At 42.7% G+C, this 13,719-nt stretch overlaps 1 protein-coding gene across 1 annotated transcript in view; it reads right to left on the bottom strand.

Moving 5' to 3' along the window:
- Positions 1 to 13,719, bottom strand: part of LOC126236385 (TAF5-like RNA polymerase II p300/CBP-associated factor-associated factor 65 kDa subunit 5L) — a 148,351-nt gene that overhangs the window by 46,271 nt on the left and 88,361 nt on the right. Inside the window, exons 5-6 of the mRNA XM_049945672.1 lie at positions 13,058 to 13,159; positions 3,625 to 3,761 (exon numbers count right to left, since the gene is read on the bottom strand). Coding sequence (XP_049801629.1) covers positions 3,625 to 3,761; positions 13,058 to 13,159 — 239 coding nt within the window. The remainder of the gene's footprint in view (positions 1 to 3,624; positions 3,762 to 13,057; positions 13,160 to 13,719) is intronic.

Below are 13,719 nucleotides of genomic sequence, written 5' to 3'. Positions count from 1 at the left end.
TCACTAAATGTAAGCACCGGTCACATAGAGACTACCTCCCCTCACTCCCCCCCCTTCCCACTGTAACACACTGCTCAGTGCACCAGAACGGAAAATAAAAACACTTTTCAAAAAAAAGTTCATTTTATAGCGCACATCTTTATGAAGAGTCTGATACATAAAACAGATATCTTTGAGGAAATGTAAGACATGTTATTTGGTCTTTAGTGTGCCAAAGTGCAGTGCAGTGCCATGCCTCTTCAAACAACATTCTTATACCGCACGTCACAATATTTCGCTCTGAGGAACTCAAATGTGTATATTTTGCAGTGGATGACATCAAACTATTTCAGGACAGCGGAAATTAAAATGTCCTGTAGTGCCTCTCCTGCTCCCAGTCGGCTGGTAATAACTTGCTCTTCTGTGTGACATAAAATTAAATATAGGATACCTAAAACCAGTGAAGACAAGAGACAGGCAACACAGTACACATTTCTTCAATCCTTAGGTCCTAGAGATTTTTCTCTCTAATATTGCTGCAGTTTTACATGGTGTGCTCTCCTTTCTGTGAAAGAATTATTACCTCATCAAAGTTTGTCAAACATTTTGCTATATAAAAAATCAAAATGTCATCTTCTAATATTGAAAAAGCTGTTAATACAAATAGTATCAAAGACTGGTGTAGTTTCTCCATCTGATTACCTGTCTGCTTGAGAAAACAAAATAGCCCTTTCCAATATTGCAGTAATTGTAACACACACCAAATAAGCAATAATGATCATTTTTATTGTACGTCAATATAATTCACGAAGTACCAATACGAAATACCTATTTGGCCTACTACAACCAAAAAGCTTTACGTTAGGAAATAGTTTCACATTTCACTCATACGCTCCAGTTTCTCATGCATGAAACTGAAAAGTAGTAGAACGAAATTTTTGTATAAATTTGGAATCATCATATTTTTCCATAATTTGTGTGATGTCCCCGTTTCTTCTCCTTCCTCGTTCTAACAAACAATCTTGTCATCACTAATTCTGTAACTATTCCTACCACTGTCAAACTCATTCTCCGGTTAACTTTACTACCCTGCCACAATCACTGGTTTAGTTATCCAGCAATTATTCTCGGATTAGGTGTTATTACATGTTCGTACAATGCGTTTTCCGCACTACTCCCGGAATGAAACTTAAGCGGCTGCTAGCTGGGGCTGGCCAAAAATTTCCTGTCAAAATTTCACTTTCTTGGATACACTGAGAAGATAATACATAGTCTTTCTTACCTGTTATTCCTTTTAGTCATTTATTTCCACTCTGGTAGTCTGAATCTATTCATTTCGCTACTAATTATAACAATGGTAAACATTTGCAAACCGAATCAACCACATGAACAAGCAGCAGTTGGCATTCATCAGTTCGGCTTTATTCCGCTCAGATTGTATAGCCCCGTCCTGTTCTGTCTGCAGGAAAGTTCGTTTTTAGATGCTACGAGGATTCCCCTGGTAGAGACATCATGTACACTTTGCACGCATTCAAAAGTCAACTTAGAATGTGATCAAAAATGTCCAAAAACCAGTACGGGTGCGTTTCAAAATCATACGAATAATCTATAGACCGACGTGCACTGGGTGCTAGGTGCTTTGTGAAACAAGGTTTTTTTCCTGAAGAATATAGATTTGTCCCCTCCCCCCTAAACTGCAGCCAGGTTCAGATACCTTGGTTTGCAGTCCCTCCCCCCTCTCACCCACTAGATACGGGCCTGCTGCACAAGCGTGAATCTGGCAGCCTGGACACGCCAGTAAAATTTTCCGGGTACCCCATGTGGCTCGTTGCTACTGCTGCTGCTTACACGGCCAATAGCCACATTTCTGGAGCCAGAAGCGGGAGAAGGTATTACTCATACGTGCCTCAACTCAACTGCGCATGTGCGTGAGCCCGCTTGTAACTGCTTAAATGAATCTAATGTAAATAGTTGTGACGTCACGCTCATCAGAGGTAATTTGTTGTAATGAAACATAGCACAGTCTTCCTAAAGCCTTTGACACATTTTGCTGTTGGCAGACGCTTGTACGTGCACTGTGTTATTTTATATGGCGCATTTCCTTTGCAATTTAAGTTTTATTTTCGTTTTTTTTCTTTCTCTTGTTCATGTTTTAATGCTGCAGTATTAATCTGCAGTAGCAGGATACAGTAATATCCTTTGTTAGAAAATCGGTTCTTACCAGTCAAAATTACAAAAATTTAGCTAAAAAATATAACAACGAAAAATTCCCGGAATTCTAAAAAATTCCTGGGCTTTTCCCAGGTTTTTCCCGGATCTCCCGGTTGTCCCGGGTCGTATACACCCTGACTTAGCCATAAACAGCATTCACGTGAGCTTTCGAGTTCTTGCTCTTTTTCTAGCAAAAATTACACAGTCACATACAAAACCACAGACACCCAAAGTGAAGCAACTTAAATTGCTTAATGAAAGCAAGACTTCTGGTCCAGACTGTATACCAATTAGGTTCCTTTCAGAGTATGCTGATGCATTAGCTCACACCAATATTCAAGAAAGGTAGTAGGAGTGATCCACTTAATTACAGGCCCATATCATTCAACGTCAATATGCAGCAGGATTCTGGAACGTATATTGTGTTCGAACATTATGAATTACCTTGAAGAAAACATTCTACTGACACACAGTCAACATGGGTTTAGAAAACATCGTTCTTGTGAAACACAACTAGTTCTTTACTCACATGAAGTGTTGAGTGCTACTGACAAGGGATTTCATATCAATTCCGTATTTCTGGATTTCCAGAAGGCTTTTGACACTGTTGTTGACATCGACCTACATAGGGAGAAACGATCACCATGATAAAATAAGGGAAATCAGAGCTCGTACAGAAAGATATGTGTGTTCGCTCTTTCCGCGCACTATATGAGATTTGACTAATAGAGAATTGTGAAGGTGGTTCAATGAACCTTCTACCAGGCACTTAAATGTTACTTGCAGAATATCCATGTAGATGTATATGTAGAAACATGCACTCTAGTGGATAAGGGAATGTGCGTTCCAGCGTCTGTGCGGTAGTTCTTTACCTCGTGTACTTTTGTTAGAAAAAGAGCAAGAGCTTGAAAGCTAGTGTGAGTGCTGTTTCCTGGTATGAGGCTTTGTGTGCCGAGCATTGGTCTGCTATAGGAGACTGGAGGCCTTTCCCTTATTTTATGTATTGCTCCGTCCAGGAATTTCAAATATTGTTCTGTATTATTATTTCATGACTCAAGTTCTCCAAAAGGCATATTAACAGTAAAAAGAACTGGGGGCAACTGTGCACAAGACTGTAGATTTTTTAGCACAAAATTTCTGACATAATTTTTGATATGTGGATATTGCCAAGCTACTTGTATAATTCTATATTTCATTCAAATTAAAAGTCTGAGACATTTCACACTTCATAACACAACTGTACAAACAGTAAGTAAACAATGCATTGATTATTACTGATATGTAGCTAGTTTAGTTTCTAGTCCATATAGACACCTTCAGTGAGTATTTCGACCATACTTGTCAATTGGCTTAACATATCTCAGGTGCATCATTTTTCTAAATATTCAAGTAATGTATACTCCAGTTTTTGTACAAACTGAAAGTAACACTCACATTTCCTCACAATTTTTTATAGTGTACAGGACAGTAGTTGGGGTCTTCGGTTCATCAAATACCTCTTCTATTGCTTCTCTTACAATCTTGAAGTCTTCATCCACATCTCTGGACTCAGTTTCTTTATCTGATGCACTCTGAAATTTCATTTAAACTCTCAAATGACACTTGATTTTGCAGCTATGCAGAAAAACATGTCTAAGGATATATTTACAAAATATAATTACAACTGAGACAGAGCAACAAAAATACATTTGAAAATGATAGAAAATCAGGACACTGGGTTGTGAGGTGATAAATTTAACATCTTGGTCACTACTGTAGTATAGTGATGATATTTTTAATGTGTAACTAATTTTTCCCTGCTAATGTTATACAGTCACACAACAGAAGTTTCATGTTTGACGATTGGGGAGTTGGAATTAGGGGAGGAAGAATGTGGTTGGGAAATGTCAAAAAAAGGACAAATGGGAAATGTGAGGAGAGGTGAGGGAAATTTAGGATGTTTCTTTGGTAACTATTTGTAGTCTATTGTCTACCGATGACAAAGTAGGTGTAAGTTGTTTAATGTAGTACACTACAGAGCCAACAACAAATAATTTGTATTTATTTTACTGGAGACAATAGGTCCTTGCACACCAAAAATATAAAATATAAACCTGATATTAGTCAACTTCAAAGTGTTCAGTCCAAGGCCCCATAATCAATTTTGCTTATTCATAGTAGTAATACACACATAACAGTATAAAAACAAAACTGGTTGAAGCCATAAATATTTTTTTCAACTCATCCATCTTTCAACTCATTTGATTCTGTCCCCTATCTTCTTCTATCTTGTGCTAATCTTTCCATCTTTAAGTTATCACACCCCACATTCCATGCAACAAAGGGGAAAAAATTACTTAAATTCCAAATGGAATATATGGTGGGAAGAGAAGCTGAACAATGGCTGGGGTGTCCTTATTTATTTGGAAAACTCAGTTATGTCAGATGAGATACAAAGAACCAAAAAATGAGATAATCTAAGTGAAGTAATAGTACAAGGTGATCCAAAATAATAATCGGATATCTTAAGCAAAATGCAAAATAATGTGGACAAATGTCAAAGAAGGGAGAGCATGCAGAATCTTCGCTCACGCACTATGACATTGGAGGAGATTACAATATGCCAATTAGGAACTTTGAAATGCACTGGTTATTTAGAACAAGAGGTGGGAGTAAACTATCTTGTGACATTCTAGTGAACATATTTTCCAAAAATTATTTTGAAGAACTGGTTAGATAAATCACTCAAGAGAGAAATACGCTTTAACTTTTGAATTCAGTGACTGCAGATACAGGAATCAGTAAACACAAGGATATTATACTATCCCTCACTAGTGTTCAATGTGAAGCTAATAAAAGTGGAAAGAATTTTCTGCATAACAAAGGTAGCAATAAAATGATTACAAGCTACTTAGGCTGTCAACAGCAAATAAAAGAGATCTGAAGAGCAGAATGTAGATGATCTATATAAATACTGTAGGCCAGGTGACAAGTTTGGAGCATGGAAAACAGTGAAAGACGATAAAACAACCATCATTCAGCAGTAACATTCAATATTAGAAATTTGGTACAAAGGCAGAGAGACTAGCATAACTAGCTCAAACAGAACCAAATCCTTGAGGAGATGCAAAAATTTAACAAAATAAAAAAAAGTGTTAGCATCTTACATGGGAAGCATTTAATGAATTGATAAGACAGATCTTACTTGCCACATTGTCAACAAACTTTAGAAAGTTTTGATCCAACATAACGTAAGTCAATCGATAAAAATCATCTGTAAAAACATCCAGTGATCACGACGGTACCAGAATGAAAGATGATAATATGACTGAAGTATTAAATGTCTTCCAAAATTAAGTCACCATAGAAGATTGCAACACAGTTCCTACTTAAGAACATCACATGCAAGCAAAAAATCATAACATGAAATACGTGAGCCATAAACTGAAAACAACGATCACAGGACATATGCAATGAACTACAGACTTATCTCACTGCAATCTATTTGCTGCATAATTACAAAACACATGTCGTCCTCACCTATGATAAATTTTTTGGGACTGAACAACTACTCTTCCAGCAGACTTCAATCCCGTTTTTGACAGAAATTAAACACATTAAAGTGGATGAATAAAGGTATTATGGAATTTTAGATTTCTTAATTATTGCATCACTGACTGAAATAAATAGAGTGCAAGCAGATTTAGTCAAAAGTGTTCCAGATGAAGATGATAATTGCACCAACTTATCTTTATGCTGCATTTACTCTGTTTACAAAAATGTCCCAGTCGATGTCCTTTGCCAGATGCAGCCAAACCAAAAGTTTGTGAGCACGCCAACCAAGGATACTGTTCAGCCTCTTCACACCACCCCAATCCTACCACCTCACAACTGGCACCTGGTTTTGAACACAGACTTTTGATTGGCAGACAAGTTGGTTTCTGGTCATGCTTTCTGCTGCACATGCATGACAGTTGTGTCTTTGGGTGACCCAGAATCATGCTCACTCTGCCACCAAAACCAGCTTTGACCATGGATACTGAGGGAACTTCAATTGCAGCTTGTTAGTATTGGACCAACAGCATTAGTCACTCCCAGTTTCATGGCACACCACAGAACTTCTGTGCAGGGTCTCAAATCATCATGTAGTGCACAGCTTTGCCATATACATAATTGGTGCCATAGGATATCTGTCCCTGTCCCTGTCCCTATCTCAGAGAAACACCATCAGCTCCAGTATTGGTCACACTACCTCCCCCCCCCCCCCCCGCCCCCCCCCACCACGCCCCCGCGCCCACCACCACCAAAATGGAGCTAATATAAGTTTGGCTGAATTCATCCATACCTTCTCAACCTCAGGTGATGATGTGGTGTCACCGCCAGACACCACACTTGCTAGGTGGTAGCTTTAAATCGGCCGCGGTCCATTAGTACATGTCGGACCCGCATGTCGCCACTGTTAGTGATCCCAGACCGAGCGTCACCACACGGCGGGTCTCGAGAGACGGACTAGCACTCGCCCCAGTTGTACGGACGACTTTGCTAGCGACTACACTGATGAAGCCGCGCTCCTTTGCCGAGCAGATAGTTAGAATAGCCTTCAGCTAAGTCCATGGCTACGACCTAGCAAGGCGCCATTAGCCTTACATAGCAATTGATACTTATCGTATAAAGCATGTCTCATCAAGAACAATGTATACAACAAGGATGGATTAAAGATAAGTATTCCAGAAGCTACGTACTTTTCTTTATAGCATTCATTACGTATCCTGTTTCAGACCTCATGCCATCCTTCGTGTGTTTATAGCGTGCATAGCGGTCCCCTCAAATCACACTCTGTCGGCACTTCTATCGACACATCATATGGCGACGAGTCAATAAAGGGTCTTGTTCTTTCTACTTGCTTGCATTTACTTGTGTCATGGCTTCGCCAGATGTACTGTCCGAATTTTATCGCTTGCAGAATCAGCAGACGCAGGCCTTATTGGATGCCCTTGGACAGCTCATCCAGGGTCAACATGCACTGAAAAACGATGCGGCCGCCGCCGCTTCATCGCTACCGCAGCCACAACATGCAGTTGCACCCCCGTTCCAGCCCTTTGACCCAGCCATAGAAACCTGGACGGAGTGGTCACGCCAATTTGGATTCCATCTCGCCGCCTACAGAATTCAAGGTAACGAGCGGCAGCCTCATTTATTGGCGTGTGTAGGGGTGCAAACGTATCATGTGATAGTGAAATTATTTCCCCGACGCAACATAGCAACTCTATCCTACGAAGAAATTTTGTCGGCGTTAGATGCCTATTTCAAAGAAACAGTCAATGTCGTTGCAAAAAGGTATACGTTCTTTCGTACAAAACGTACGGCCGGTCAGACTAATAAGGAGTGGGTTGCAACATTGCAAGGCCTTACTAGGGATTGTGCTTTTGAGTGTGACTGTGGCCTCCCTTATTCAGATACAATGGTACGTGATGCAATTGCACAGAACGTTTCTGATGTTCGTATACGGGAACAGATTTTGAAACTAGTTAATCCCTCCCTTCAACAAGTGATAGACATATTGGATAGGCAAGACACACTTGACTTTGCTCAGGAATCATTTGAAACTTCGCCGGCCGTGTGTCACATTAACCGGCCCGCCAGGCGCACTGCACGGAACGCTACACAGCCCTCGCGCACGTCCGCGCAGCTGCGGCTTAGCTTTCAAACACGTGTGCCGCGTAGGCAAGCAAATGCAGTGAAATCATGCCCACGGTGTGCAACTAGACATTCGCGTGCCAATTGCCCGTCACGCCAAGCTATTTGTTTTTACTGTAATAAGAAAGGCCATGTTCAAAGTGTTTGCCAGAAAAAGCTCAGATCAGACAATCACAACCATTCCAGGCCCTTTGCTTCGCGCCGAAATCGAACCAAGGACACTCAGGCTCGTGGACCTTCGCCCATGGACATTCATGTAGTTAATTCCACCCCGTCCAGTGCCACTTTCTCTAACAGTGACTGTGTTCGTCCCACAAAAAGTGTGCGTCGACGTCGCCGGAAATCTCGTCAGGTCGCAAGTGCTTCTGTACCTGTATCAGTTCAAACTGCACGAGAAAGTCGCTCTTGTTGTCAGCAGGACAATAAACTTTTTGTAGACTTGGACTTTGAAGGCAAAGTGATACCATTCCAGCTCGATACCGGAGCTGCAGTTTCATTGATCAATCACGACACGTACAAACAACTGGGCAAACCTCCGTTGCGTGCCGCAAATGTTCAGCTCACTAGTTATTCAGGACAGCATATCCCTGTGTTAGGACAGTGCAGCCTTCTTGCCACATACAAGGGACAAACAAAACTTGTGTCATTTTACGTTCTTCGTTCTTCTTCTGCTGTGAACTTGTTTGGTTTAGATTTATTTCAGTTGTTTAACTTGTCAATAGTCAATCAGGTCCTATCAGTGAACCAGACTGTGCCTTCTGCCAGTGTTTCTCGTCTATGTGAAGAATTTGCAGACATTTTTGCACCGGGCCTTGGTTGCGCTAAGAACTATGAAGCACATTTGGAACTGAAAGTAAACGCGCAACCGAAATTTTTCAGAGCGCGCAATGTTCCCCACGCATTGCGTGATGAGGTCGCAAGAACATTACACGATTTAGAATCACAAGGTGTAATTGAACGTGTACAGGCTTCTCTCTGGGCCTCACCATTAGTAATTTTGCCAAAACCTTCCAGAAAACTGAGACTTTGTGTGGACTTCAAGGCAACAGTGAATCCACAACTAGTGATTGCAACTTTTCCCTTACCCCGCCTGGAAGATCTTTTTGACAAACTGTGCCCGGGTAAATACTTTTCAAAGTTGGACCTCGCAGATGCGTACTTGCAAATACCAGTGGACGGAGAATCCCAGCGCGTTTTGGTGGTTAACACGCATCTTAGTTTGTACTGATTCAAAAGACTGCCATTCGGGTGTGCAACCGCCCCTGCATTGTTTCAGCAGTATCTACAAACTGTTTGTGCGTTGGTCCCTACTGCAGCAAACTATCTGGACGATATTGTGATCTCCGAAAAGACAGAAGACGAACATTTAGCCAACCTACGCACATTATTTCGGGTCTTGCGACAAAATGGTCTTCGCTTGCGGAAGGACAAATGTGTGTTTTTTGCTCGTGACTTACCATATCTGGGACATGTAATCAATGCCCACGGCATACATCCAAGTCCATAGCACCTCCGTGCCATACAAGACTTGCCTTCGCCGCAGAATTTGAAGCAGCTACAGAGTGTGTTGGGAAAAATTGACTATTACAATAAATTTGTGCCGCGTGCTTCTTCCATTTCAGCTCCGCTTCATCGTTTACGCCGTAAAGGTGTTCCGTTTGTCTGGACGACGGAATGCGAATGCACCTTTCGCCAGTTGAAATCGGCGTTGCTTTCAGATACTTGCCTTACGCCATTCGATCCCCAGAAACCCCTTTTGTTGATGGTAGATGCATCGGATTTTGGGATCGGAGCTGTGCTAGCGCACAAAGATGGTTCGCATGATCGCCTTATTGCCTTTGCGTCCAAATTGCTCTCATCTGCGCAAAGAAATTATTCACAGATAGAGAAAGAAGCTTTGGCTCTCGTGTTTGGTGTTACTAAATTCCATGATTTCTTGTATGGTCGTCATTTTACCATCATCACAGACCACAAACCTTTGACATCGCTATTTCATCCGAACAAGCCTGTACCTCCACGTACAGTGCAGAAATTCATTCGCTGGTCTATTTTCCTCTCGCAGTACCGCTACGATATCTTGTATCGGTCCACTGCTAAGCACGGAAATGCCAATGCGTTGTCACGTTTGCCTGTTGCTGAGGATAAAGCATTCGATTCTTCCGAACTTGCTTGCATGTTCCTTGACTCGGAAACCGATAACGTGGTCGAATCGTTTCCGATTGAATTTCGTCGTGTAGCTACAGCCACAGCTGCTGACCCTGTCCTTGCTACTGTTTTGCGTTTTGTTGCTACGCAATGGCCCTTGTCAAAGTCGCGGATCGAGGATCCACTGGTTCGCCGCTTTTTTGCTCACAAGGAGAGACTTTTTGTACGACATGGTGTTTTGCTGTTGCGTTCTGATAATGATCAGTCCAGAGTCGTGGTCCCACGTTCGTTACAGTCCTCTGTCTTACGGCTTCTTCACCAAGGACATTTGGGTCTAGTGCGAACGAAACAACTTGCTCGTCAGCACTGTACTTGGTTCGGAATCGATGCTGCGATTACGAATATGTGCTCTTCTTGCATGGCGTGTGCCGAACAACAATCCGCACCGCTGCGGAAATTCTTTGCATGGCCACAAGCCACTTCCCCTTGGCAACGCTTGCACATAGATTTTGCTGGCCCATTCTGGAATGCTCGATGGTTGGTTGTGGTCGATTCTTTCAGTAATTTTCCTTTTGTTGTCCGGATGTCTTCCACGACGTCTTCTGCCACCATCCAAGCGTTATCCGCTATTTTTTGCATTGCAGGTCTTCCACAGACTATTGTTTCCGACAATGGCCCACAATTCATGTCCGCAGAATTTCAGTCATTCTGCAAGACCAATGGTATTCAACATCTGACATCCGCGCCGTTTTTCGCCACAGTCAAACGGTGCCGCTGAACGATTGGTCCGGACTTTCAAGTCACAGATGTTGAAGTTGATAGCGTCACATTCTCGGGAGGACGCATTGTTGCTCTTTTTGTCTTCGTATCACTCTCAGCCCCGAGATGGTCGCTCGCCGGCTGAGTTGCTCCACGGTCGTCCTCATCGAACCTTGATGTCTTTGCTGCATCCGCCGCATCAGGTTCCTGTGCAGCGGCAGACTCCTGCTTTTGCTCCAGGCGACGTTGTATTCTATCGCAACTATCGAGATTCACGGCGTTGGCTCGCAGGGCGCATTCTTCGCTGCCTCGGACGCGCGATGTATTTGGTTTTGGGGGCCTCTAGTGAGGTGTGTCGGCATCTCAATCAGCTGCGCCTCTGTCGTCGCCTGGGTTCTGCCGCTCCCTGTCTGCTTTCAGCGACGGTGCCGTCCGGTCAGTGCCCTGGGGACCCATCTACTGGCTCGCCTCATCCCCAGGTGTTACCGACGCTGCCTTCCATTTTGCCACATGGCGACGCGCCGCCGCCGCCTGTTCTCCTGCCGGTGCCGCCCGCAGTGGACACGTCGCTGCAGCCGCCAAGCGCCTCCCTGGGTCACGCGCCGCCGATCACTTCCCGTGACCAGCAGTCCTCCACCATGGAACTCTTGCCCGCTCCGGACCAGATGTCGTCTTCGCCCGTCGGGTGCCCCGACCACATGGAGGTCGACCCTTCGGCCCCTCCTGTATCTCTAAGGGCGCATACACCGCATGTTGACGTGCACCCTGGACTAGGTTTTCAGGCGTTTCCTAGCTCCCCTCGGACCGAATGGCCGGGTGCGGGTGGCACAGCCTCGCCTGTTGTTAGGCTCCCCACCTCATCGCATACGTCAACATGGGGTCCTCCCCACGGCGGGCGGAAGCCTTAAAACACGACCGTTCGCCGATTTGCGGGGGAGGAATGTGGTGTCAAGTCACCACACTTGCTAGGTGGTAGCTTTAAATCGGCCACGGTCCATTAGTACATGTCGGACCCGCATGTCGCCACTGTTAGTGATCCCAGACCGAGCGCCACCACACGGCGGGTCTCGAGAGACGGACTAGCACTCGCCCCAGTTGTACGGACGACTTTGCTAGCGACTACACTGACGAAGCCGCACTCCTTTGCCGAGCAGATAGTTAGAATAGCCTTCAGCTAAGTCCATGGCTACGACCTAGCAAGGCGCCATTAGCCTTACATAGCAATTGATACTTATCGTATAAAGCATGTCTCATCAAGAACGATGTATACAACAAGGATGGATTAAAGTTAAGTATTCCAGAAGCTATGTACTTTTCTTTATAGCATTCATTACGTATCCTGTTTCAGACCTCACGCCATCCTTCGTGTGTTTATAGCGTGCATAGCGGTCCCCTCAAATCACACTGTGTCGGCACTTCTATCGACACATCAGATGAGATGCTGTATTACCCCCGCATCAGTCAGTAAATCCAGCGTGAGAGTTTGTCAGCTTCCACCACGTATAGTGCAGTGAGTGATTAACACACCTGCAGATCTGAGGCCAATTATATAAAGTTCCCAGCAGAGGGGCTACGAAACTGGATACCACTGGCCATGCAGAAGTGATCTGAGTGATGCTTTATGAGGGGATTCAGGTCAGATTTTACTTTATGGGCTCAGTGAATGGGCACGGACTAGAATGATGTTTGGTTCTGTCCGTTTTGCACTTCATTCATGATCTGTAGCACTCAAAAGTATTAGTTTATGCCTATGCCGTATTCACACTGCAACAGGCTATGCTGCCCATGTTTGATAATTACACCATAAATTATTATTTCAGTATCCAGAGTAACAAGTTGGATGTAAACAAAGATCCACATTAACTGTTAGGTGTATTAATGCATAAAATTTGTAAATATTACGTTAATAACTCTGCAGTTAACTTACAGGAAAAACTTTTCATTTGCACATTTTGACTTTTTTACGTTATAAACAGTACTGAGGCTTCCTAACTTAATGCACATTTTATTAATTGTAGTGTGTACTGTTGTTAGACTACATGTGTGTTTGCCTCTCTGTTAAAAAAACAATAGAACCGTGTCTAGAAATGCACTGCAATGTTCAAACTGATCTTCATGTTCACGACAGCTCTACCTTCAGTGATTTCGATTGTCTTAATGACTCTTATTTTTAAGGAAAAAAATGATATGAAAAATTAGGAAGTACAGTATTTCTTCACAAACACTAGTCAGAATCAATTAATAAACTGTGGGAGTATAGTTTCAAGAGTCTGCAGCATGTCATTACCTCAGAATCCTCCATTGTGGTTGTCTGATCATTTGCAACTTTCTCCTGTGTTATAGAAAGGATGGTGCCATCTACCTCCAGACTGAACCTGTCCTGCAGTAGCTGCAATCAGAGATGTTAACGCAAAATTAAAACTGTGTGAAGAATAATATTAAAAAAGATCTTCGGGAAAGGGAGCTCCTTTCTAATAAATGAGAAACACAAATTATAAAGGACATAACAAGCAAGCTCAGAGGTTTAATGCTACGTGAAACCCACAATGAAAGTGGCTGGTTCTGAATTTCAATTACAATTAGAAAACATTTATGACTATCAAGGTGGCTTTGGATTGGTAGCATGAAAAATATAATTGGGAGAGAAGTTCATTTTCAACTCCAAACTGCATTCTAATGAAGACTTGAAAACAATATTAACAATTGCTTTAGAAGATCAACTTGACTTTCTCCCCTTTTCGCCTTCATTATCTTATTAATGTAGTGCAAGTGAAATTTTATTTCTTGCCTTACATTTTCATTTCATAGATTCCCTTTTTTATTTCCTGAGTTAATGAGCTCTATGTCCCAAATGCAAAGATAACAAAATGTGCAACAGTAAGTAACATTCACATTCCTTACCACAATTAATAAATGTTGTGTGTGTGTGTGTGTGTGTGTACTGCTGAC

The sequence above is a fragment of the Schistocerca nitens genome, chromosome 2, assembly GCF_023898315.1.
Source record: "Schistocerca nitens isolate TAMUIC-IGC-003100 chromosome 2, iqSchNite1.1, whole genome shotgun sequence".
Taxonomy (NCBI): Eukaryota; Metazoa; Arthropoda; class Insecta; order Orthoptera; family Acrididae; genus Schistocerca; species Schistocerca nitens.
Note: the sequence above shows the minus strand (reverse complement) of the source record. Positions and strands in the feature narration are given on the sequence as shown.